The sequence below is a fragment of the Euleptes europaea genome, chromosome 19, assembly GCF_029931775.1.
Source record: "Euleptes europaea isolate rEulEur1 chromosome 19, rEulEur1.hap1, whole genome shotgun sequence".
NCBI lineage: Eukaryota > Metazoa > Chordata > Lepidosauria > Squamata > Sphaerodactylidae > Euleptes > Euleptes europaea.
In genome coordinates this window covers 2109396-2135844 of record NC_079330.1, presented here as the reverse complement: position 1 = coordinate 2135844, position 26449 = coordinate 2109396, and the positions used below count along the sequence as shown (strand labels likewise).

At 50.1% G+C, this 26449-nt stretch overlaps 1 protein-coding gene across 1 annotated transcript; it reads right to left on the bottom strand.

Annotated features, from left to right (window-relative positions):
• Positions 1-20648: 20648 nt before the first annotated feature.
• On the bottom strand, positions 20649-24059 carry KIAA2013 (KIAA2013 ortholog). Its single transcript, XM_056864917.1, has 2 exons — positions 23036-24059; positions 20649-21528 (listed from the first exon to the last, which is right to left on the bottom strand). Exons 1-2 carry the CDS (start codon positions 24057-24059, stop codon positions 20669-20671), a joined length of 1884 nt encoding a protein of 627 aa, XP_056720895.1. The 3' UTR covers positions 20649-20668.
• Positions 24060-26449: the final 2390 nt, after the last annotated feature.

Sequence of the window (26449 nt, the reverse complement as noted above, 5' to 3'; positions counted from 1 at the left end):
CACCCCCAAATTTCCAGGATTCTCCCCATCTGGAGTTGACAGCCCTACACAGGAGGAAGTGGGTTGGGACAGGGAGAACCTTTTCCCCTGATGCTTTTGTATATTACTTGAATGGAATTATTTTACAGAAGGGAGCATTTAAAAAAATGCTGTCCCCCTGGTACGATACACTCTCTGCCCCCTCAGGATGCTACCAACTCCTTAGTCCAAGCCTAAAATGGTTTTAAAGGGGAATTGCATAATTCTCGGAGGCTTGGCGTTATCAGTGCCTCTTAACCCCAGTGGCCAAAGGAGCTTCCATGTTCAGAGACAATCTACCTCTGGATACCAGTTGCTCCACCGACAGGTGGAGGCTTTGGCCTTTCACTTGCTTGTGGGTCTTGTGGGGGTATCCGGTCAGTCACTGTAGGAGACAGAATGCTGGACTAGGCGGACTAGGGTTGCCAGGTCCCTCTTTGCCACCGGCGGGAGGTTTTTTGGGTGGAGCCTGAGGAGATTGGGGTTTGGGGAGGGGAGGGACTTCAATGCCATAGAGTCCAATTGCCAAAGCGGCCATTTTCTCCAGGTGGACTGATCTCTATCGGCTGGAGGTTAGTTGTAATAGCAGGAGATCTCCAGCTAATACCTGGAGGTTGGCAACCCTAAGGAGGATCTTTGTCTGATCCCGGAGGGCTCTTGAGAAATAACTTTAATTAGCTAGGTTGGAGGGTCTCCATTTGAAAAGGTTCCACCTTGCTAATTAAACAGGAACAAAACATGTATTTTGAAGGCCGTGTTGTCTGGGTACCCTTTGGATGAATAAGCTTCCATGCAAGTGAGCCCAGCCGCTCAGGGCAGATAATGGACTGAGTCCTGCTTTCCGGAGGTGAGCTTGACCGGCTAATGGGTGACCCGCTGCTCCAATACTCCATGGCTCGGAACACAAATTGCAACTGGTGAAAAGGACCTCCGTGACCCAGCTGGGTCAAACACCAACATCAGTGTGAGCCTCCTTTGTGGGCCCCGGCTTTAATGACCCCCGAGAACAGCAGCTTCAGAGGGGGCTTTTGGCTGGTCCTCCCCCGGGTTCCCTAGTCTAGATGGCGTCACCCCTACGCAGCCCTCTTCGGGACAGAGACTGAACACGTTAATCGGCTTATGTAAGGTGGTTGTGGAGGTGGGATGGTGCCTTGTAACCTCTTGGAAAGACCCATATGCTTAGTGGACAGAAGCACTCCAGTATCTCATGGGGGAGCCAAGAGTTCAAAACCTGAGTCAAAACCTGAGTTCAAAACCACTCCAAAGCTCAATCCAGGTAGAAGCTTAGCTCATACTGAAGGTCCCATCAGGGGAGGGGCCGTGGCTCAGTGTTAGACCGTCTGCTTGGCATGCAGAAGGCCCCTGGTTCAATCCCTGGCATCTCCAGTTAAAAGGATAGGAGTTGATGTATCCAGACCTCTGCCTGAGACCCTGGAGAGCCTCTGTCAGTCTGAGTAGACAACGCTGACCTTGATGAACCAAGGGTCAGATGCAGTATAAGGCAACTTCATCTGTCATCTTTGCTTCAAGGCTGTCTAGTAGTAGCTGGTGTTTGGAAAGACCCCCGCCCGGCCACCTGCAATCCCAGAGAGCTCCTGGGAGTCAGAGTGGTTTAGCTGGATCAGTGGTCTGGGTCAGCTTCGTAAGGGAAGCAGAAGGTCCCAGGTTCAATCCTCAGCATCTCCAGTTAAAGGAACTTAGGTTGCAGGTCTCAGGAAGGATCTTTTTCTACCTGAGAGCAGGTCACAGAAGACCATTCTCAGCTAGATGGACGAAGGGATGCCGATTCCAGGTTGGGAAATTCCTGGAGATTTGGGGGGGTGGAAACTGGGGAAGACTGGGTTTGGACACCGCAGAGATCTCAGCAGGGTACAGTGCCATAGAGTCCACCCTCCAGAGCAGCCATTTTCTCCAGGGGAACTGACTATAGTCTGGGGGTCAGTGGTAATTTTGGGAAATCTCCAGGCCCTACCTGGAGGTTGGCAACCCTATCTTCATGTTCAGGGCAGATTTGTGTGTCCAAGAGACCCGTGGCTCTCCCATATATGTGTAGAGGAAAAGGTGTTTTGAATGTTCCGGTCCACCCTCTTTCTTCTGTAGGAAAACTGAAGAGGAGAAGACTGAGAGGTGATATGAAAACCATCTTCAAGGACTTGAAGGGCTGTCATATAGAGGAGGGTGCCGAGTTGTTTTCTGTTGCCCCAGAAGGTCGGACCAGAACCAACGGGTCGAAATTAAATCAAAAGAGTTTCCGTCTAGACATTAGGAAGAATTTCCTAACAGTGAGAGCGGGTCCTCAGTGGAACAGGCTTCCTCGGGAGGTGATGAGCTCACCTTCCCCGGAGGTTTTTAAGAAGAGGCTAGATGGCCATCTGTCAGCAGTGCTGGTTCTATGACCTTAGGCAGATCATGAGAGGGAGGGCACCTTGGCCATCTTCTGGGCATGGAATAGAGGGGTCACGGGGGGCGGGGGGAGGTAGTTGTGAATTTCCTGCATTGTGCAGGGGGTTGGACTAAATGACCCTGGTGGTCCCTTCCAACTCTATGATTCTGAGAAGGTTGTGTGGGACTGTTCTTGCAGGCCCTGGGAAAGAGGGGGCTTGAAATTTGAAGCAATGGGGGTGCCTTATGCCAGGCACAAAGCTCTTCCTATCTCCCCCCCCCCCCCGATATACCCTGGACCATTTCATTTTTCTTCCTCTCCGTCCCCAAGTGTGTTCGCTGGTAACTTCAGCTTGGTGGACGTGCTCCAGTCCACACAGAGGGCCAGGCGATCGGAAGCACGTGCCCCCCTTTTCCCATCCCCAGCCTCGCCCACCGTCATCTGACATGAAAAAGTGGTGACATGTCCCCCTGCCCCTCGCTCCTGCATTTGCTCATTTGGGACCTTATTGGGCATGACAACAGGAGGCGTTTGTGTCCAAACAAGCCTGAATTCCAGTCCAGCTAGGTCATGGGGGGCAGTACTGTGGAGCCAGGGAACGGAGCCCCTCCCCTGGTAAGGCCGGGAAATAAATTAGCTTTATAAAGCACAGACAGAGTGGGAATTGGCGGAGGTGCAAAACCTGCCTGGTTATGAAAAGCATGATGCTGCCACAACATAAGAATCAGCGTCGTGTTAAGAGTCTTGGACTCCGATCTGGGAGACCCAGGTTCGAATCATAACTCAACCATGAATAGGTTTCCCAACTTCCAGGTGGGGCCTGGAGTTCCCCTGGGATTACAGCTCATCTCCAGACTGCTGAGAGCACTTCTCCTGGAGGAAATGGGTGCTTTGGAGGATGGAATCTATGGTATGATACTCCTCTGAGGTCCCTCCCCTCCCCAAACCCCACCGTCCCCCAGGCTCCAGCCCCCTCAAATTTCCAGGAATTTCCAGGAACCTGGAATTGACAACCTTGGCCATGAAGCTTGCTGGGTGACTTTGGGCCAGTCCTCTCTTTTAGCCTAGCCTACCTTACAGGATTGTTGTGAGGATACAATGGAGGAGAGGAGAGCTGTGTACTAACTAGACAGATGATGCAGAACATCAGTGATTTCTACATGTGAATCTGCACTCCTGGAACATATTTTATGCTGCTGGCTTTACGGGTGTTCACTGATATTTTGCTCGCTGTTGCTGACCTTTTTAAAAAGCTGCTTTCTAAAAATGGTTGTGTTTCTAAGTTTTCTTGTGGGTGACGAGTCTGTCATTGGAATAGAGTGTTAAAGAAAATCCATGCATGCCCCACACAATCCACCCCAGCAGAGCCACAGAAAGCATTTCCTATTATCCCCCACCCCCTGTTTTGCAGAGGTGGGCAGGAAGAGCCATGGAATGGCAAGACGAGAACAGAGGCTCACACAACGTTTGCAGTACGGTTCAGAACACTTTTAAGCAGTTGTGAAAGGGCAAACATTTTTTCAGGTGTTCTAGGACACTGCTCTCAAATTATGGTTCAAACAAAAGGGGCATTTGCTCCATTATGCCTCTTTGTACCATCACAGGAGCCCTTCAGTAGCTGTTTCTAGGGTTGCCAGCTCCAGGCTGGGAAATACCTGAAGGTTTTGGAGGTGGATCCTGGATAGGGTGGGGTTTGGGGAGGGGAGGGAGCTGAGCAGGTTATACTGCCACGTTGTCCACCTTCTAAAGTAGCCATTTTCACCAGGTGAACTGTTATCTATTCGCTGGAGATCAGTTGTAATCCCAGGAGATCTCCAGCCACCACCTAGAGGCTGGCAACCCTACCTGTTTCCTTTCCATCTTGCCCATCAGTAGAGTTGCCAGCTCCAGGTTGGGAAATAACTGGAGATTTTGGGGGTGGAGCCTGAAGAGGGAGGGGTTTTGGGAGGGGAGGGACTTCAGTGCCATGGAGTCCAATTGCCAAAGTGGCCATTTTCCCCAGGTGAACTGATCACTATCGGCTGGAGATCAGCTGTAATAACAGGAGATCTCCAGCTACTGCCTGGAGGTTGAGAAAACCTTGCATCTTGCAGCATCTGTTTTGAGAAAAGACTAAGATAATTACTTCAAAGGACTTATTTGATACTTACCAGACCACTGTTGTACTGAATGTATGTGTTGTTGGTGGTTTCATTACCACATACTGTAAAGTGTATATGTAGCTATAATATATTGGCATTGTTAGCAGTATTGCTCCTGTACTGGTTTTCTCATCCTCCTGATAATAGTACAGAGGTGTCTTTTTTCTCCTTCACTGCCTGGAGGTTGGCAACCCTACCCATCAGTCAAAACATGTCACAAGCAGAAAAAGGGGGTCTGCTTTTTTTTCTGCAGAGGCTGTGGTCCCTGTAGGTGTCCAGCATTTTAAAGGTTGCTGTTTTCCCTGGCAGGAAGAGGCAAAGAGGAGAAAAGTTTGACTAAATCCCTTCCATCTGTGAAAGGCACAGAAACCCTGCCAGGAAAGACGATGGGCGCCTTTTCCTTCTCTCAGCTGATGGCGAAGGCCCAGAGTACCATGACCAAGCCATGCTCCGGGGGAACATCCCCACCAGCCCACTTAAGTTTGTTTCTCCGGGCAAAAGGAAACGGAGGGTGGCATTCCAGCGGGCATTACCAACATCCAGATCAATCTCCCGTTGGTAGGAATATACTCTAAATTCTACTGTCATCTAGTGGTTGCTGTGTGTAAGTGGCATTCCGGCCTCTGAATTGTTGACTACTTCCCAATAACTCTGTGTTTTCGTCAGTAATGTTTAATTAACCTTTTTGGAAATTAACACCAATGTTTTCCAGTAATATTGTTCCTTCTGCTGCAAAGTCACGGCCCCCAACCTTCTGGTCCTTTCTCCTGTTTTACAGTTTGCTGGAAACCTACTTGGAACTAATCAGAAGCTAAAATTCTTGAAAGACACACCAGAAAGACGTGCTCAGATGGTGATCTCCAGATTGCCTGGCCCTGGGGAATCTTGGCATCATTCACACATTGTCCACAGATCCAGGTATGAGGCCCATCTTGTCCGGTGGCCGCCGCCCACTCTCTGGGCGGTATTGTTCATGATCCAGTAAGTCAGGGCATCTCTCTCCCAGGTGAGGATTTGGGGGATCAGAAGAGAAATGACTCGCCTTGAATTGGTCTTGGTCCCCACCATTGGCAGCACTGCCAGTTAAAGAAGCCTTCATCTCAACGTCGCCGATTGAGCCTATTTGCTCATGAATGGTGATGGCAGTTTTCTTGCTCACTGGCGTTCCCAGGGTTCCTGTGCTGGACTGTCAAATGGAAAGGGACTCAGGAAGGGTATGGACAGACAGGGAACACTTCCCAACAGCAGCGGCCTACTCTCGTGTCAGCCTCTGAGAGGAACTGGCAGTTTTGTACAAGTTAAATACTACAGGTTATGATGTCCTGATAGATATCCCCTCCCTTTGGGTTATTTTAAAAGCACAAGAGGTTGAATCCAGTGGCTTCCTCCTGTTAAGTCTTGGACACGTGAAGCTGTCTTATGCTGAATTAGACCCTGGGTCCATCAAGGTCAGTATTGTCTACTCAGACTGGCAGCGGCTCTCCAGGGTCTCAGGCAGAGGCCTTTCACATCACCTCCTACCTGGTCTTTACCTGGAGATGCCAGAGATTGAACCTGGGACCTTCTGCATGCCAAGCAGGTTCTCTGTCACTGGGCCACACCCTCTCCTTCATGTTCTTTCTGTGCAGAATAATTTAGCTGAAGGGGGGAGTCATTGGGTTGGAGCCTGCAGGTCTGTTCAGCTAGGGGTGCAGTTTCCTACGGGGGCAATTATTTCATTCACTGCCTATTGAAAATCTTGACAGTGTTTAAAGATTCCCCTGTCACTGAAAGCGATGTCAATGCAGAGTGCCCCACCAAGGCGTCCTTTTAGCCCTCATCCCCATAGGGTGTAGTGGTTAAGAGCCGTGGACTCTAATCTGGAGAACCGGGTTCGATTCCCCACTCCTCATGAGCGGTGGACACTAATCCGGTGAACCGGGTTGGTTTCCCCACTCCTACACATGAAGCCTGCTGGGTGACCTTGGGCCAGTCACAGTTCTTTCTGAACTCTCTCGGCCCCACCGAGCGCACAGGGTGTCTGTTGTGGGGAGGGGAAGGGAAGGGGATTGTAAGCCTGTTTGATTCTCCCTTAAGTGGTAGAGAAAGTAGGCATGTAAAAACCAACTCCTCTTCTTCTTTCTAGGACATACCTGCTGGACAGAGAGGGAGCTGCTCTCCGTCGTCTTTTTCCGGGGCATCCCTGGGTTCCAGTGGCACACCAAACTGTCGTTCTGAACGCTGTAGTTTTTGTTCCCAAGGAGCCAGTAGGTGTTCATTTTCCCCTTGCCCTGGCAGAAGCAGAGAAGGCATTCACAAAACGGTGTCGACATCGGCAAGGCGGCGTGTAGGAGTGTTCACAACGGTTGCCCCTTTCTGTTTTGTGGGAACACGCCGGAGCCTTGAGCGGTTGTGTGACAGGCAGACGTTCAGCTTTTTCCAGCACAGCGATGCCGTGATGGGCCAAGCTGCGCAGGTTGAATCTCTGCCTGTTGTGCTGCAGCCGTCAAAAGCACAGCAGCCCTGCTCAAGTGAATTCCACACAGCAGTGATCGCAGTGGGTTTCACAGCCATCAGAGAAGCGGGGAAATCTAACTCTTTAGGGCCGTAGCTTTTAAAAAATGGGTCTCTTGCCCATGAGAGACCCATGAAAGGAGTTTTAGTCTGATTAATTGTGCATGTTTATTCAAGACTTGATTAAGATTTGCAAAAAAGTAAGATGAATTGTTACAAAGCAAAAAAAGCAGACTTCCTTGGTGTTCAGCTGAAAATCGGTACATCTTGGCATTATCTTAGAAGAAGGATTTCCAGAGGGAAAGAAGGGGGAGGTCTAGGTTGGCCCTTCCACTCTGCAGCTTTTGCAAAACTTTAAAAACCTATTGCCCAATTATTTCTTTCTTTGCATTTACAGTCCGCCTTCCTCACTGGGACTCGAGGCAGAGTACATGTACAACAGAACAATTCTGTCAATCAAAGCGTAAGTAACAACTTTTTTAGTCATTCAGCGAATTCGTAATTCAAACCCATTAACTGATGAAATTTGGCAGCCCGACTTAGAACCCTTTGGACGCTACAGCAGTCTCTAAAATGTCTGTTCTGGCCACTCCGCACCCATCTCCCACCTCTCTGGCCTCCTTCCAGTCCTTTCTTGCCTTCCCACCCTGTCAGATTTCAAATGCAAGTTCCTTGTCACTGGGAATGCCGGAGGTAATGTTTTGCGTACTTTCTGTGCAGTGCCTCATACAGAGGTAGTGATATAAACAGATGATGGCAATTAATAATCATGATAACCACCTTCACTTCAATCTCCCCTCTCAGCTCGATGTCGTAGGCGTCATCTTCGAGGAGGGCAAGGTACGTGGCCGAACTGATATGTATCTTCTGAGCTGGAAAGGAATCGCCAGATTGCTCAGTCAATGGGCTGTTCTACTGAACTCATCTCAGAGTAGGGTTGCCAGGTCCCTCTTCAGCACCAGAGGGAGGTTTTGGGGGCAAAGCTTGAGGAGGGCGGGGTTTGGGGATGGGACTTAACTGCCATAGAGTCCAATTGCCAAAGTGGTGTCTATCGGCTGGAGATCAGTTGTAATAGCAGGAGATCTCCAGGTAGTACCTGGAGGTTGGAAACCTTATCTCAGAGGGGTTAGGGGCTTGAGCCTGTCAGGAACTGTGAACTTATGGAGATCATGAGAGAGAGGGCTGGAAGGGATGAGTCAGGGCGCAGCTCTCATGGCCCTTTCTTACATGCCCAGGGTAATGCCGATCGATCGAATTGTCCTCCAGGCTAGATTGGCCAGGAATCCTGGAGGTTTTTTGACTGGGCATAGAACAGGGGTCACTGGGGGAGTGGGGTCGGGGAGGTAGTTGTGAATTTCCTGCATTGTACATGGGGCTGGACTAGATGTCCCTGGTGGTCCCTTCCAGCTGTATGTTTCTATGAAAGTTCCCTTTCCATTCCAAAAGTCCTTAGGCCAAGCTTTGCAAAGCACAGAAGTAGAGAAGAAGAGTTGGTTTTTATATGCCAACTTTCTCTACCACTAAAGGAAGTTTCAAACCTGCTTACAATCACCTTACCTTCCTCTCCCCACAACAGACACCCTGTGAGGTAGGTGGGGCTGAGAGAACTGTGACCAGCCCAAGGTCACCCAGCTGGCCTCATGTGTAGGAGTGGGGAAACCAACCCAGTTCACCAGATTAGCATCCGCCGCTCATGTGGAGCGAATCGAACTCGATTCTCCAGGTCAGAGTCCACCACTCCAAACCACCGCTCTTAACCGCTACACCATGGAGGCATAAGGGACTGGCCATTTCACTGTCACCGCCTCACTTCCTCAGCTCCCTTGCACATGTTCCTTGGGGGTAGTAACCATTAGCCACTCACGCAAACTGGTAGACTCCATCCGCGAGGCTGTGTTCACCGTGTCTCCAAAGAGGCAATAGCGAGGCATTTTGTGTCCAACAACTCCAGCTACGCAAGGACCTGTGGAAGGGCGCATGACAGGAGAGGGGCAAAACTTGTGCAGCAGGACAGTTCTGCTGACCCATCACTCAATTTAAGGAAAATAACGCCCAAGGTCCGATCCCCCCAACAAGTGGGGTAAACCCTGCGTCCCTCTCGCCGCGCCTCTTCCCCATCACTTCCCAACCCCTTCGACCCACCTGTGTGAATCCCTGCCCGTAACTGCAGCTTGCTGTTCGGCATGTGGGGTATCACAACCTGCCGAACGGCGGCCACCAAATCCAGTGACATTTTGGCAATCTCGTCGGCGTGCTTCGTCCCGTTCCTCTCTGGCAAGCCGCTCACGACCATGTAGGCGTCTCCGATGGTTTCCACCTTGGGAAGTTGGAAAGAGGGGCGGGCATCAGATCGAGGGCTGATTCCAAAGTTCGACCCATGCAAAATTCCTCCTTGGGTTTTGGAGTTCTGAATTACCTAGTCTTTTCCTTCCCCAAAGAGGAGCCAACATGTTATGAAAATCCCCCTCACCTTTACAAAAGCAGTACCCAACCCCCGGTGTTTACTCTTTTTTTTTTTTTTTAAAGCTAGAATAGGGAAAAGGCAAAGAAGAATTTCTGCAAGGAATTTTTAGATTATAATAAAAAGAGCCTTGCTGGATCAAACCAAGGCAGGGGCTACTTTGAACCCACATGAACACTTGAAGCTGCCTTATACTGAATCAGACACTTGGTCCATCAAAGTCAGCATTGTCTACTCAGACAGGCAGCAGCTCTCCAGGGTCTCAGGCAGAAAAGGGTCTTTCACATCACCTACTTGCCTAGTGCCTGTAACTGGAGATGCCAGGGATTGAACCTGGGACCTTCTGTATGCCAAGCAGATGCTCTACCACTGAGCCACAGCATCTGGCTTCCCACAGTGGCCTCCAAAGTTAGGCCAACATTTCCCTGCTGTTGACTGCTTGCTACTGGCATTCAGAGGAATACTGCCTCTGAACATGGAGGTTCCGTTCAGCTATCACAGAAAGGATTGATCGATGGACATCTCCTCTTCCAGGAATCTGTCTAAACCCCTTTTAAAGGTATCTAAGTGAGTGGCCATCATTACTTCCTGTGGACATGAGTTCCACAAGTTAATTATGCATCGTCTTTTGCCTGTCCTGCCGGTTAGCCTAACTGCATGTTCCTGAGTTGTAGTATTTGTGGAGAGAGAGGCAAAGTTCTTTCTACACTTTCTTAGTCTGGGTATAATTTTATAAACCCCTACCATATCTCTCCCCCCACCCCACCCCCGATTTTAGCTCTCTGTCTTCTGAATGACTCTTTTTCCTCCCGGGGACTGCCCTTTGCCTCTGTGGTCCCTCGGGTTACTCCTTTCTGCTTCAAGAGCTCTTCTCACTGTGCTGTTTCCCAATCAGCCAGCCCTCGAGGAATGGTGCTCACCTTATACACGTCATACGATTCGATTCTGGTGTCAAAGCAGACGTAGAGGTTGTTAAGCATCTCCACAACTTGCAGTGGTGTGCAGGAGGCGGAGATAGCCGTGAAGCCCACCACGTCGGAGAAGAAAATGGTCACCTGCCCAAGAGAGACGGCGGACAGCATGAGCTCCCCTCTCCGATGGAGTCGGACAGGCCCCTTGGCTCCCACCCTGCTAGGGTTGCCAGGTCCCTCTTCGCTACTGGTGGGAAGATTTTGGGGTGGAGCCTGAGGAGGGTGGGTTTGGGCGAGGGACCTCAGTGGCATAGAGTCCAATGGCAAAAGCGGCCATTTTCTCCAGGTGAACTGATCTCTATCGGCTGGAGAGCAGTTGTAATAGCAGGAGATCTCCAGCTAGTACCTGGAGGTTGGCAACCCTACACCCTGCCGTTTGTGGCTCATGGAAATATTTGTGCTAGTTTTTGCAGTGTGGAAGCAGAGGGCCTCAGTTGTGGGGGGCTGCAGGTAATAATGACACACACTCACACACACACACACACACGCTCAAATGCAAAATACTCTCTGAGGACGGTGTGGCGTGTCCACCTCTGTCTGAAGCCCATCCTTCAATGCCCTGCCTTTATGTTTCCAAATTCTCAGCACTTGCAATAATTACATCCAGATGGCTTTCTGTAACATGCTCCCCCCCCCCTTGGGTTAGAATGAGCCTTTGATGCTTTGGGTTCCCCGGGAACATCTAATTGCCCAATTAGGGGCCTTGTTCAGGTAATGGCACCTCTCAATCTAGCGCAAAACATTCTGTCCTGGGGTGACAATGCCCGATAAAAACAGGTGAGCATCTAGCAAAGAAGATGAGAGAGGGGAGGTAACGATGGGGACGAGCATGGGCTCTGGATTGGGGCCGACGGCTGTGATTGTGTTTGTTTTGGGGGACGGGGTGAAGGCTGCAGTTCTTAACCGCAGTTGCTGCTCAAGGGAGCCAAAGGGCTCCATCCTCCCAACCAGCCCCTTCTGGTTCCATTTCTATCAGCCATTTGACATCACTTAACTTTTTCATCCTTTTTTTGGAGAAAACACCTTTGAAGAGGGGCATCGTTTCAGGGTGCCTGTTTGGGATGGGCCACAGTAGAGTGGGAAGAGGAAGAGGAGGAGGAGGAGTTGGTTTTTATATGCCGACTTTCTCTACCACTTAAGGAAGGCTTACAATCTCCTTCCCTTCCACTCCGTACAACAGACACCCTGTAAGGTAGGTGGGGCTGAGAGAGCTGTGACTAGCCCAAGGTCACCCAGCTGGCTTCATGTGTAGGAGTGGGGAAACAAATCCAGTTCACCAGATTAGCCTCCGCCACTCATGTGGGGGAGTGGGGAATCAAACCCGGCTCTCCAGATCAGAGCCCACCGCTCCAAACCACCACTCTTAACCACTACACCATGCTGGCTCCGTGATGGTTTCTACTGCATTCCGTCCCTTGCTGATAGATTCACCTGTTCGTAATTCTCCGCCTCCACGTGCTTGTTCTTCCCGAGCTGCTTGGCCACCGATTTGGGCAGCATCTGGTGCAGGAGATCCTCAGCCAAGCGCCTCTCCCGCTTCAAGTCCTCCGTCCGTTCCTTGAGGCTGCTAGCGTAATTCTGGATCCAGCGCGTCATCTGCGTAAAGGACACGAGGACGGCGGGGTAGATGAGGCTGGCGACGAGCAGGAGGCTGACTTGGAGGCTGGCCAAGGAAAGGACATCCTTGGATTTCTTGCTGAGCGCCTTCTGACTTTGTTCCCACACGCAGGCCTGGAGGGACTCGAGCGCCTTCAGTAAACTCCTGCGAGGTGGGAAGGACAAGGAGCCCAAGGAGGGGATGAAGGTGGGTGTTCCCTCACTTTGGGTGGAAGAGACGGAGAGGTTTGGATTCTCCCTCCAGCATCCCTGAACATTCTCTGATGCGAAAACATAGTAGGTGAGGATGGTAGACATCTGATGCCACAGTGCTTGGAAATCTTCAGGTGGTGGGAACGTTTCTGGAGAGTACAGGATGGCCCCCTTGATCCTCAGGATGAGTCTGAGCGTTGCCACGTCCACCCAACTGGGGTTCGACCGCGCGGCCTTGAGGTCCTCTTCTGGGCTCTCCAACATCTCCAGAAGTTCTAAAACAACCCTGGAACGCACAAGAAACCTCTGTGGTGCATGGGTGTTGTTTAGTTTCTGTCTCACCGTGTTGACGAAAACCTGGCACTCAAAATCTTCCCCTTCTTTGCACTGCTGGTTCATGGCCAAGGCCACCTCTCTGGCCTCTTTGCAGAGAACAGCTAACTTCTCCAGCTCCCACTCTGGCAACGGTGTGCTTTCTTGACTGTCGCCTTTGCCGGCTCTCTTACCCCAGCAGCAAGGATGCTTCCCCTCCTTCTGAAGGAGACTGATGAAGTGAAGAACCAGAAGAGTTTGGCATGAAGACAAGCCAGCAAGGGCTCTTTTGATGTTCCTCCACGAGTCCAGAGTTGTGCTTAAATCAAGAGAGACGTTCCCCATCAGGGCAAGCAGAGAGACCAGGCAGGCGGCCAAAACCCGCCTTACTGTCTTGCTGGCGCCACAGTTTGAGTGGGGAGAACATCTGGAAGGAGAGCAGAATTTTGTCAGCTGTGAAGAAGACGGAGAGGCAGAAGGTTGGGCCAAAGGCTTCACAGAAAAGGTAGGTGTTGAGGAGACCCCATATGGCTGCATTTGGCCACAAAAGAGAGCAAGTATTACATTTCTCTCTCTTTACTGGATCAGTTTAAGTTGGCTAGCAGCTTGCAGTCTTCCAGGTTGCACAGAATCCTTTGTCAAGACAAAAAGATTGCAATGGGCAATGGGCCTTTTAAAAGCATCATAGGCTGAACTGATCTATTGTGTTCATTATTTTGTAAACATTTTTTCCATTGTATTTGTATCCTCACCCCTACCTCCAAGGAAGTTAGGGTAACATGGGTTCCTCCCCACAAAAAAAAGTCCTGAGAACAGCTCTGTGGGGGTAGGCTCGCCTGAGAGAGGGTGACCCACCCAAGGTCATCTAATAGTATTCATGGCTGAGTGTGGATTTGAACCCAGGGCCCCAAGTCCCACTGCACAATACTGGTCCTCAGGAAAGTTCTTTGTTTCTTTTTCAGTGGCTGTTTGGGCCAATATTTTTCACCAGTGTGACCCGTAGGCACGATTTCTTTCTCTCACTTATGCTTAGCAGTCTGGGCTCTCCGCGAATCTTTCACTCCCTGAGTGGGGTAGAAGTGAAATATAACAATTTCAGTGCGATCTCATAGCCTCCTTTGTATTGCATTAAGATAATATAGAGAGCAAAGTCTTTTTTTCAGAGTTGGCTTGGGCTGAGGCAGGTGCTTCTTGCAGGTGGAATTTTGTTAGTTAAAAATATATATTTTATTAACGTTTTAAAAAATTACAAACATTTAACATACACATATACACACCCATTCACATAAAGATTGGGCTTCTTCCAGGGAAATATTTTAACATTTTTAAATAATACCATAATTAGTCAATGCATAACATTTATGCTTAGTAATAATAGTTTTGGGTTTTTTTTAATTCAGGTGTTGTGTCATTGAACTCTTGCCAAGTGTTATAATGTGTTTTTGGTGGCTGATCGAGGGACAGATTGAGGAGATTTCCATGAAGGTTCATTTTCACCAGCTTTTAAACAGAGATTCTTTTTTTTATTATCCATTTGTGTTCCTATCAAAGGAAAGGTGTTCCTCAGAGCTCACGCTGGTCTCTTGCTGTGCTATATTTTTCCTCCCTTGCTCAACAGCTGGTGTTTTTAAGGGCATGCCCAGACAACAAACTCATACTGGCTAGAAATTGGTTTATCTGCCATGGACCACAAAAGATAGATGATTTTGCTACCTTTTTGAACAGCTAGAGGTTTGAAAATTGTTTACATTTTGCAGTGCTGACCGAATAGAACGGCTTCTAAAATTAACGCAGGAGCTAAAAACGAGATGAATTGTTGTCCTTTGTCATAACGGTGATGGAGAATCTGAATGCCATTAACAGAAAGATATTTGAGAAAGTTACTCTGCTAGTTGGCTTTGGTGAATGTCAGATAATGCAATTATGAACGGTTGTGCAAATCAACTGATGTGAAATGTTAAAAATACAAATAGCACTAAATAATGGTTTTATGCCTTCCTCTACTTGATTATATCGATGTCATAATGTCATGGATTGGGGGCATGGATTGTCTAAAAAAATTATTTGTTGATTGCTAAAGACCTTATCCAGTTAAATTCGTTTGTCTTCACCTACTCTTAAATCCCCTCTGCCCAAAGATGGAGAAGAGGTTTTGAATCTGGCAAAGAATTGTGTCATATAAATAAATTATGACACAGAAGATGCTTCATTGATATAAACAGGAAATCACAAACCATTTTTAACTAAATGTTTAAAGCACAATTTTTTGGGAGGAATGGGGAATTTATCAGTGAATTTTCTTCTTGCATGGTATTCCATCAGTTCTCAACAGCCACAGAATTTTTTGGTACCAGCTGATAATGTACTTTAAAACCACACATCAAGAACTGATTAAAAATAGCAAATAGTTTGTACTTTGAATAGCTTTTGCATCGTCTCTCCTTTCATTTTCCTCCCCACCCATCTTTTATTTTTAAATAGTTCCTACGTTATCCTGTATAATAAAATATTTATTGGGGAGGGAGATGTGGAAAAAACACATCTAGGGTATGAACAAAAAGCACTATTTGCTAATGAGTCAGCCTAGCCCCTTTGTCTTGGCCCAGCTTCTTACTAAATCAGAAAACTGAGTAAAATTGAATTTCAAGGTTGTTGTTTTTTTTAATAAAGAATGCCACTGAACACTGCGTGTACAGTGCAGGATATTAAATTTTGCCTGTGCTGTGAGCAAGTCTGTGTGATGTTAAATTTGCTTTTCTTGGATAACAAAGATCAGTTTCCTTGAGGTTAAAAAATAAAGAGAAACACTTCTATAGAAACCAAGGTCACTTTCAGTCAAATTAAGGTCAGTTAAGGATGGTCAAATTGCATCGTCATGTTGTGGTTGGACTGGTTTTAGTAGCCCCTTTCCCCAGTATCTCTCTCTCCAACATTTCCTACCCTCGGCTTCCTGGATCTTTCCTTCCCTCCCATTTGTAGCTTCCTAAACCATTTAGACCTGTTTCCTCTGCAAAGCCTCCATCCCTGCCCAGTAAAATTCAAGAAAACTCAGCTGCTGGTCTTACTCCATTCCGGTGCCTACCTGCCAGTCAAGGCCATCCGAGAGCTCTCGTGCTTTTGGATTGGGGCCGTTTTGCCTGCCTGTGTCTGCCGTCCTTTCCCCTTGAGCGACGTGGAGGAAGTAAAGAAATATTGGCTGCCAACCCCTGCCATGGAACCCTTCTCAGTTCAGGAGACAGCGGTAAAGGCAGAGAGACACTGGTAGAGACCAGAGAACCCCACTCAAAAGCACTTTGATTTCTGATGCTTGGATCAGCCTGCCTCAGCCTCTGGGGGCTCTGCAAGGTGCCTGCGGCCCACGCTTTGGGGGAAAGCAGCATAGGCTGAGACTTTGATGCCCCGACAAACTGGCAAGAGACCCTGTTGGCATGGTGGTGTTTTCTTGCAAGTTCTTCATTTCAGGTTCTTCACAACTTGCTTCTACCTGTTTCGGACTATCAAGACGCTGGAACTAGTTAACAGAGTGCTAGGACGAAACTAGGGATACTGAAGCAAAATGCCCAGACTTGAATCTGCTTGCAGTTTTCAAATGTGGTACTCTTCAAGTTGATAGTTTTTCCCTGATTCCTAAATACAGCATGATTTACAGGAGGTAAAAAAGAGAAGTATCAAATAATGCATGTTGGTCTACAATGTTCTCTTTATTTATTTAAATATGAATTGTGTGGCATCTTAAAGATTTGCAACTTTTTATTATTAAGGTGCCAGAATACTCCAATTTAGTTTTGGTCTAACAGTCCGACACGGGTACCCCTGAACTCTAAGAGACTAAGGGCTTAGGAGTTACTGTTAAGCATTTCTCAGAAGCCAAATTTCAATTTTTCTATGAATGTTTTATTTGGAAACTGGCATTAAGAATGGCCTCGGAGATCGGGACATCTGGAGTGATCAAAAGGAGTGACCCACCCTATTAGTTTCAAAGATCAGATGCTTTCGTGGAGTATGTCTGTTCCCTGAAATTTGGGGATAATTATGGCCTGCCCTACACAGATGTCACAAAGTTTAAGGAACTGTCCCCAAAGTCATCTTTGTTTTTTTCCCTGCAAGTTTTATTTCTGAGACTCTTATTGATGCGGTTGTTTCTGTTTTTATACTACGGCTGCTTTTAAAGGTTCTAGAGTTTTAAACTAGGTTTGGCTGACCTGTGGGATGAATTTTAACTGCTGCTCTCATTATTTCTCTCTCATCAGCTGTCCTGAATGTTTCAAGTCGAAATGCAGGATGTATCCAGAGGGCAGAGTAGCTCAGCAGGCCAACCCAGCCCCAGAGAGCTGGGCCTTGGGGTAATGGTTTGTTCAGCAGCGAGGGGCACAGCTGAATCCTCTTCCCTCTGGTTTCAGAATTCCTCTGTGGTGCTTGCGTGCTCGCTCTCTCCAGCTGCTGCAGCAGCCTCAGGGAAACCATCAGGTCCATATCCTGGTGCCTCTTGCGTCATGAGCTGCAACCAGACCCACTCCAATATCAACTGATGGGCACGGGAAGAGCTGGGGAACGGGCTCCATGATTGGATCAGGAAACAATACTTTTGGTCCTCTGAAAGTTCAGCACAAATAACTCTTCCTTCGGGAGGGGGCGGGGAGAGAAACTGAATAGTGGCCTATCTCGCCCTTTTAATTCCTGTCTTCCTAGCAGGAGATGCAATGGGTGGAGAGAGAGCTGGCTGAAACACCATGGAAAGCGGTAGGCAGTCTTCAAGCCGTGGCTGGACAAACCCTTGTCAGGGATGCTCTATTATTTATTTATTTATTACATTTCTACCCCGCTTTCCCCAACCCGAAGGTCGAGCTCAGAGCGGCTTACACAGTTTAAAACACAATAAAACAATAACCCATTAAAATGGTTTTAAATACAATTTAAAATAGCCCAATAATGCCCCTCAATGGCGCCAAAACTCCAGAGACAGAAATTTGCAGGTAATAAATTAATCTATCCACACCCTAAGGTGGTATAGAAGGGGTGGTGCTCAGCAGCGGGGAAAGGGGAGGGAAGCACTAGGGAGGCCAGTAATTATGATGAGAACCGTCGCTGGCCTCAACCATAAGCTCGACAGAATAGCTCCGTCTTGCAGGCCCTGAGGAACTCCTGAAGGTCCCGCAGGGCCCTGATCTCACCAGGGAGGCTATTCCACCAGGCAAGGGCCAGGGCCAAAAAAGCCCTGGCCCTGGTCGAGGCCAGCCGGATACTGCTTGGGCCAGGGATCACCAGCAAGTTGGTATTACATGAACGTAAGCGTCTCTGGGGAACATACCAGGAGAGGTGGTCCCATAGATTCGACGGTCCCAGACGGTGTAAGGCTGATCCTGTGCTGTGCAGGGGGTTGGACTAGATAGCCTGTATGGCCCCTTCCAACTCTATGATTCTAAGCCTCGCCTACTATCTGTGCTATTAGGAAGGCAGGGTTTTTAAAGGGATGTGCGTGTGCAACGTTCATGTCCCATTCATCCAGCACAATGGAAAAGGAGTCTTCAGTAATGCTAAGGCGGCTAAGGTGTAACACCCTTCCATAGTTAGGATAACTGAGGCACAATGTGAGAGACATCAGCTACCCAAGAAAAACAAAAAACACCCCACAGAACACATGATGACTACAACCATCAAGTTTAGACTTAAACGGTATTTATTTCCTTAAAAAACAAAACCTTTGGTATTTGTAAAATCAAACCAACAATCATGTTCAAACCATCAGGAAGCCTGAGTCTTGCCCCACAACCCAAAATTCAGAAATAGGACATTGCAACATGTTTGGAACAAGAAAACCAACTGGTCTCACCTACGCACAACCCTTCAATTAATGTTGATTATTTTGTATGCTTTGTTCACAGAAGGCTGAGAAACCCATTTGGGGCACTGGATGAACACGAGAGATAAACATATACATTCTTAATTGGCTGTTATACACTCTCAGAGTCGCAGTGATTCAACATCCCAAATTCACCAACAATAAATTAAAATGCACACAGAAAGTGAGACAACATTCAATTGGGGGGGGGGAGGAAGAGCAGAACTGTGTCAACTCAGGTAAGTCAGGACAAAAAAAAAGGGTTGGCTTATTTTCCTATAAAATTAAGCAGGGGGAAAGACAGTGTAATTTTCAAGTATTCTCCACTAAAGGGAGCACATATTATGACAGCCAACACACCTCAGGAGAGAAGGGGTCCGAGAGAGAGAGAGAGAGAGAGAGAGAGAGAGAGGAGAGAGAGGAGAGAGAGAGATGGTAAAAATTTCCCACCAGTTCCTGTTTCCTCCTCTGCAAGGCACAAAGGGCAGGTTGCTCGGGAACTACGGCCTTTGCCCTTCCTGTTGCAGGCCGCACGGCCTCAGGCAGCCTTCTGGCCAGATAACAGCACCAGGTTTTTATTCCATGCTGTTCATCTTTTCACTGTGCTATCTTTGAATAATACATGCACCCATGCAGCAGGGCTTTACCACTTCTGGGCTTGGGAGCTACGCGCAGTTGTTTTGCTCCGCACTACACACTCTCCTTGGCTGAAATACTGAGAAAAGCCAATGGTTCTCATGGAGGAAGGTAAGCGGTTGTGGAGCTACACAATACGGAGAGAGCATGGCCGTCGTCAAGAACAGTGGCTCCTTATTCCCCTCCTCCCCTTTCCCTGGAAAGGGCTGTTAATTCTCAAGGGACAATGATGTAACAACAGTGTGATGTCCACTGGTGCTCCTTCACTGGTCATTACTTGTCTGGGCTGTTTTCAATGTGATGTCATGGCATACAGTGGAATACACGGCATACGTTTACCAGCTATTTCCAGGACGAAGGAGTCACGGGGCTGCTGATTTCAACAGCAGCTGCGCATTCTTTATAATGAGGAAATGGCAGCAGCTATTTGTACCAAATGCTTTTTAACAAGGGCATGTTGCAAAAAAAGAAAAGGGCCGCGAGAACTTTAGATCTTAAAAAAAAAAGACACACACCACAGAGGGAAAAAAATCTGAGTGAGTTCCAAGATATTCCAGTAGTATGCACGCTCTACAATGGGGATTTCTAGCCACTTCTCTCTCTATTGCATTCTGGGAGGAAAATAAATTACAAAGTGATTGCAGGAAAAAGCTTGTGGATTTCTTTGCTCTGATGGAGACGAGATCTGCCATCTTCCTTCCCCGCATTTAACACCAAAATCTAATTTTCAAAACCAAAAGAGAACGTTCAACTTGCAAACAGCTGCTAATGTTCACCGGCACAGCACCTCCTTGCCCCATCAACTGGTAATGTTTCCTGGGCGTGCACGCTTCAAGCCTCAAAGCACAACCGGCCTGTAGTTTCCCTTCATTTTAGCGGTTATCCTCCCTCCTCCCCTCTGGAGGGGGGAAAAAGGAGAGGGAAACTTGAAGACAAGGCCTTTCTGCCCCCTGGCTGACTTCTTCGCTTGTCTCATGAATTTACTAGAACTACCACCATTCAACACTTGATCCTGCCAAGGAAAGTAGGAGAAGGAAAAGCCCTGGTTCTGCAGGCCTAGAATGTGCCAGAGACAGAAACAAGAAAGGCTGCTCCTTTGCCTCAGAAATTCCACAGCACCTAGCAGATAATTCCAGTGATAATCCAACATGATACTCTCTGCCACCAGGGGAAGCAGCAAAAGCCAGAGACCCTGAGGGTCAACCTGTAAAGAGCAATTCCCCACCCCACATTCAGTTTCATTCTGAACACTAGTTTAGGGCTTATTTCAACAGATCCCCTCCTGTACCTGCAAAGCGGAAACTTCAGATCATTACTTCCTGCAACCAACCCTTCTGGAGGCAACTGTGGTCCCCAAAAATAGAAACTGTGCTAAAAATGCACCCCATCCTCAAAGATAATTTTATACCAGAGCAAACTTTTTAAAAAAATTGAATGTGGGCCGCTACTCCATCAGACACGCACACACAGAGAGAGCTTGCCCACAGGACATTCAAACTCCTAACCGGGCCCCCAACTTTCAGGCTGGGGAGCCTGAGATCAGAAATCCAAGAAAATGACTCAGTTGCCAAAATATCCGGCACCTACACCCAGGCATGGCTGGCTTCACACCTTGCTTCGGAAGAGCGGCTTCGCCCCTGGCCCGCAGTACTCGTTGTAAATGAGTTTGAAGAGGAACAAGTGGAAGAGAGTGATGAGGGAGGCCACGCTGAACCAGAAGAGGAAGGGCAAGCCAGGGTACTGCTTCGCCATGTGCTCTTCGTGCGCCAGGATTGCTTTCAGGTGCAGGGTGTGCCTCAGGTCCTGCAGATGGACCAAGTCTGTCGAGATGTAGAGCAGTGGCGTGATGGGCTGCGTCACCATGACGGGGAAGGTGTGGCCGCGCAGCTCTGAAGTGAGCTCGACCGGCTCGTTCGAACAGCCCCCTTCGCAGGCGTATAGCCGGACCGGCTTCTCCTGGAACTTCACAGAGACATGCAGAAAGGGCTTCCCTTCCGCGTCCAGCATGACGGCCAAGTTGATCAAGTCCTTGTTGTAATGGATCCCTCGCAAGGAGTAGCTGTTGTGGAGCACATCTGGGTCAGCTTGAAACTGCAAGTGGTTCTCCGTGAACTGCAGCCCGCCGAAGCTCAGCACCATCCCCTGCATGAGGCCGTGGGCTCCGGCTGCCAACAGGCCCTTGCACCCCCGCTTCTGCAGGGTCAGCTTCCACAGATCTGAGAGCTGCAGGACGTGAGGCACGCTCAGCAGGCGCGCCGGCCACAGGTTCTCGGCGTGCATCGTGGCGTGGCCGCTGAAGCAGTGGTCAGCATAGTTCAGCGTGGCTTCCATCTTCTCCTTCTCATCGCTGCTAATGAGAGGATCAAGAAAGGGAGCTGGGGTGGTAGACAGGACATAGTAGAGCGTCATGTTGACTGTCTTGCTGGAAGGAGTATGAGCGTCAGTGATCTTCGTCATCTCTACTCCTGCAACACAAAGAAATTATTTAATTTCCTTCCTGGTTTTTTTCTCTCAGCCAAAAGCTCAACATAAGAACATAAGAAAAGCCATGCTGGATCAGACCAAGGGCCATCAAGTCCAGCAGTCTGTTCACACAGTGGCCAACCAGGGGCCTCTAGGAAGCCCACAAGCAAGACGACTGCAGCAGCACCATCCTGCCTGTGTTCCACAGCACCTAATATATTCGGCATGCTCCTCTGATCCTGCAGCTTCATGTGTTCAACGTCCCATGAACACATGAAGCTGCCTTCTACTGAATCAGACCCTTGATCCATCAAAGTCAGTATTGTCTACTCAGACCGGCAGTGGCTCTCCAGGGTTTCAGGTTATATTACATTTTTATCTAACGTGACATAATGGATAAACACATTAATCTGGAAATTCTCAGTTCAAGTCTCTTTTCAGCTATGAATTCAGTCGGTTGCTTTGTGTGTGTGTGTGTGTGTGTGTGTGTGTGTGTGTTAAGTGCCATCAAGTCGCTTCCGACTGTTGGCGACCCTATGAATCAGTGTCCTCCAAAATGTCCTATCTTTGGCAGCCTTGCTCAGATCTTGCAAACTGAGGGCCGAGGCTTCCTTTATTGAGTCAGCCCATCTCTTGTTGGGTCTTCCTCTTTTCCTGCTGCCGTCAACTTTTCCTAGCATGACTGTTTTTTCCGGTGACTCTTCTCATAATGTGACCAAAATACGATAGCCTCAGTTTAGTCATTTTAGCTTCTAGGGTCAGTTCAGGCTTGATTTGATCTATAACCCACTGATTTGTTTTTCTGGCAGTCCAGGGTATCCGTAACACTCTCCTCCAACACCAAATTTCAAAAGAATCTACTTTCTTCCTATCAGCTTTCTTCAATGTCCAGCTTTCATACCCATACATAGCAATAGGGAATACGATGGCGTGAATTAAGTTAATCTTGGTGGCCAGTGACACATCCTTACACTTCAGAACCTTTTCTAGCTCCCTATGATGAGACAACTCAAAATAGAAAAAGGTTGCTTTAGAAGAAGAAGAGGAGTTGGTTTTTATATGCTGACTTTCTCTACCACTTCAGGGAGACTCAAACCGGCTTAAAAATCACCTTCCCTCCCAACAGACACCTGGTGAGGTAGGTGGGGCTGAGAGAGCTGTGACTCGCCCAAGGTAGGTGGGGCTGAGAAAGCTGTGACTCACCCAAGGTAGGTGGGGCTGAGAGAGCTGTGACTCGCCCGAGGTCACCCAGCTGGCTTCGTGTGTAGGAATGGGGAAACCAACCCAGTTCACCAGATTAGCCTCCGCCGCTCATGTGGAGGAGTGGGGAATCAAACCCGGTTCTCCAGATCAGACTCCACCGCTCCAAACCACCGCTCTTAACCACGACACCAAGCTTTAGGCAGGCGATAAACATCGTATACAAACCGATTCCAATCAGTTAGGGATTCAGGGAAGCCGCCAAGTTGGCAGCCCCGAGTCGGGGGCCCAAGGGGATGCACCCCTCACCTGAGACGAACAGGTCGGCCCAGGCCTTCCGGTGCTCCTGCACGAGGTCCTCCACCTTCATCCTCAGGACCTCCAGCATCTCCCTTCTGGCCGCCTCCCGGAGCTTGCTGAAGGTCTCGTCCAGCCGGGAGGCGTCGATGGGCTCCGAGGTGTGGACCACCGACACCAGGGTCTCCTCGAACTGGGACTTGGGCGCCACCTGCACCCGGGCGACCAGCTTCTTGGCGGCCACCACCACCAGCACCACCTTGGCACTGTCCGGCTGGAGCACGCGGCCCGAGGAGAGCAGGAACTGCCGGTCCCCGGCCTTCTCCAAGCTGGTGACGAACTTGCCGCCGGACGCGCCGCCGCCGCCGTGGGTCAGGGCGGACGCCGAGGGCAGCCCGGCCACCTCGAAGGCCACCTGGCGCTCGGTGGGGTTGGCGATGGCCAGGCGCTGCAGGTAGAGGTGCGGCCGCCCGCGGTGGGCCAGCACCTCCTCCCGGATGGCCACGCACTCGCGGGCCGCCCCCTCGGAGCCCGCCGGCCCCGTGGGGACGCAGCGCACCCGGTGCACGGCCCCCTCCCGCAGCATGGCCGCCGCGGCCTCGGCGGAGGACGGTGCCCGCAGCTGCGCCAAGGCCGGGTACTCAGTGCTGTGGGCCGGGGAGGCCGGGGAGGGCCCCTTGCCCGCGGCGTTGGCGGCGTTGGCGGGGGCCACCCACAGCCGGTTGCCGGCCAGGTCCAGGAGCAGGTGGCCGTTGCCCACCAGGGCGGGCGGGGCCTCGTGGGCGTCGCCGGGCGCGGCGGGCAGGTGCAGCAGGCGGGCGTGGCCCTGCTGGGCCAGGGCCGGCCAGTCGCGGGTCTCGGCCGCCAGGCACAGCCCCGCGCCGCCGCCCGCCGCCCGCCCGCCCCGCCAGGCCGCCAGGCGCGGGCCCAGGCACCAGTAGGCCGCCAGCAGGACGCCCAGCAGGCCCAGCAGCCGCCGCGCCCAGCTGCTCGACAGCACGCCCGGAAGCCCCTTCAGACGCTGCTGCAGCCACATCGCCGCCCGGCCGCGCCTCGCCGCGCCTCGCCTCACGCGCGCCGGCCGCGGCCGCCACGCCAGGCCCCGGATCGCGCGCGGCCTAGTCGCGCGCCTCCCGCTCGGCGGCGGCGGCGGCTCGCCTCATGGCGGGCGGGCGGGCGGGGCGCTCCGGCCTCGGCGGCTGGTCCAGCGCGGGGCTCCGGGGCTCCGGTCCTCGGGCCCTGGGCCCGGCTCGTGGTCGGCGGGCGGGCCGGCCTGCTGGCTGCCTGGCTCTCCTGCGCCACAAGGCGGGGCGGCGGCGGCGGCGGAGGGCCGGGCCGGGCCGGGCAGGAGGGGCAGGAGGCGGCCCTCTTCCCCGCCGCTTTCCTGGCGCCCCGGCGGGGAGGGCCGCGAGGAGCTCGCCTCCGAGGGCAGCGAGGCCGCTGAGCGTGTGCAGAGCGCCTTTGGCTCCTGCGGGGCGGGCGTTCCCGAAAGGGTGCCGCCGCGCCGGTTTTCCGAGCATGGGTGGAGTGCCTTTTCCTCTACGGAGCGCTTTCTTGCCCACCGTGTCACGTCCCTGAGCATGTGCCGAGTGTCTTTTGCCTATCACAGTGCGGCGTTTTTTTGTTTGTTTTTAAAAGGTTTCCGCTATAACCCAGCAAGAAGACCCTGAGCATGTGTGGAGTGCCGTTTCCTCCTGCAGAACGTTTTTCTGAGCATGTGTGGAGTGCCTTTTCCTTCACAACGTTTTTCTGAGCATGTGTGGAGTGCCTTTTCCTCCTGCACAACGTTTTTCTGAGCATGTGTGGAGTGCCTTTTCCTCCTGCACAACGTTTTTCTGAGCATGTGTGGAGTGCCTTTTCCTTCACAACGTTTTTCTGAGCATGTGTGGAGTGCCTTTTCCTTCACAACGTTTTTCTGAGCATGTGTGGAGTGCCTTTTCCTTCACAACGTTTTTCTGAGCATGTGTGGAGTGCCTTTTCCTCCTGCACAACGTTTTTCTGAGCATGTGTGGAGTGCCTTTTCCTCTACGGAGCGCTTTCTTGCCCACCGTGTCACGTCCCTGAGCATGTGCCGAGTGTGTTTTGTCTATCACAGTGCGGCGTTTTTTTGTTTGTTTTTAAAAGGTTTCCGCTATAACCCAGCAAGAAGACCCTGAGCATGTGTGGAGTGCCGTTTCCTCCTGCAGAACGTTTTTCCGAGCATGTGTGGAGTGCTTTTTCCCCTGTGCAGAGCAGCATTCTTTAAAGGATTCCACAGCAAGGTTTTCCTGAGCACGTGTGGGGTGCATTTCCTTGCCCAGAACAATATTTTGAAAAGGGTCTGCAATAAAAATGGCCCACTGAGCATGTGCAGAGTGCCTTTGTCTAGCACAGTGCTGTGTTTTTAAAAAGGTTTCTGCTACAGTCCAGCAAGATGACCGTGAGCATGTGCAGAGCACCTTTTCCTCCTGCAGAGCAAACGTTTTTTAAAGGATTCAACGGCACTGGTTTTCTGAGCATGCATGGAGTGCTTTTCCTCTGCAGAGCGCTTTCTTGCCCACCGTGTAGGAAACGAGTGGGGCTTCAAGTACTGAAGGGCTTTTTTCCTCTTACGGTCCTGAGGAGGAAATGTCCCTGAGCATGTGTAGAGTGCCTGTGTCTACCACAGTGTGGCGTTTTAAAAAAGTTTCTGCTATAGCCCAGCAAGATGACCCTGAGCATGAGTGGAGTGCCTTTTCCTCCTACAGAACGTTTTTGAAAGGATTCTGCGGGGTCGTTTTTCTGAGCATGTGTGGAGTGCTTTTTCCCTGTTCATTCTTTAAAGGTTTTCCTGAGCATGTGTGGAGTGCAATTCCTTGCAGAGAACAATATTTTGAAAAGCGTCTACAATAAAAATGGCCCACCGAGCATGTGCAGAGTGCCTTTGCTGGACAGAACAAGAAGAATTTGTGCGTGGAGCAGCTACAGAGAGCAGTCGTCATGGGGGTGTCAAGAAATTTTGGTCTCTTTGAGCATCTGCAGAGTGCTTTCCTGCCCCCACATGAGGCATGAATGATTGGGGCTTAACAGGCTGCAGGGCTTTTTCCTGTTATGGTCCTGGGGGGTGAAATGCCCCTGAGCATGTGTAAAGTGATTTTTCCTGAGAAGAACAAGTACCTACAGACCAAGGAGCTTACTCTGTTTGTAAAAGAAATGCCTTTTTCTTGAGCAGAACAAAACCTTTCGGGGGAAGACGTCATAAGGAACAAACCTCTCAGGCTCCCCTAAGCAGATGCTGAATGTTTTCCTACCTGTCCTGAGACACTAAAAGATGGGGGGTCCCCTTAAGATGGAGGGGGGTCCCCTTAAGATGCAGAATACCTTTTCCTTTTGCAGAACCACATTTTTATATTTTTTAAAACTAAGGGGAACGCCCCTGAGCATGGGTACAGCACCTTTTTCTTGCTA

Coding starts and splice junctions, on each gene's coding strand:
- KIAA2013 (XM_056864917.1), bottom strand. CDS start 24,059: ATGTGGCTGCAGCAGCGTCTGAAGGGGCTTCCGGGCGTGCTGTCGAGC. Junction 21,529..23,035: donor GGCCGACCTGTTCGTCTCAG/GTGAGGGGTGCA, acceptor TTTGTGTTGCAG/GAGTAGAGATGACGAAGATC.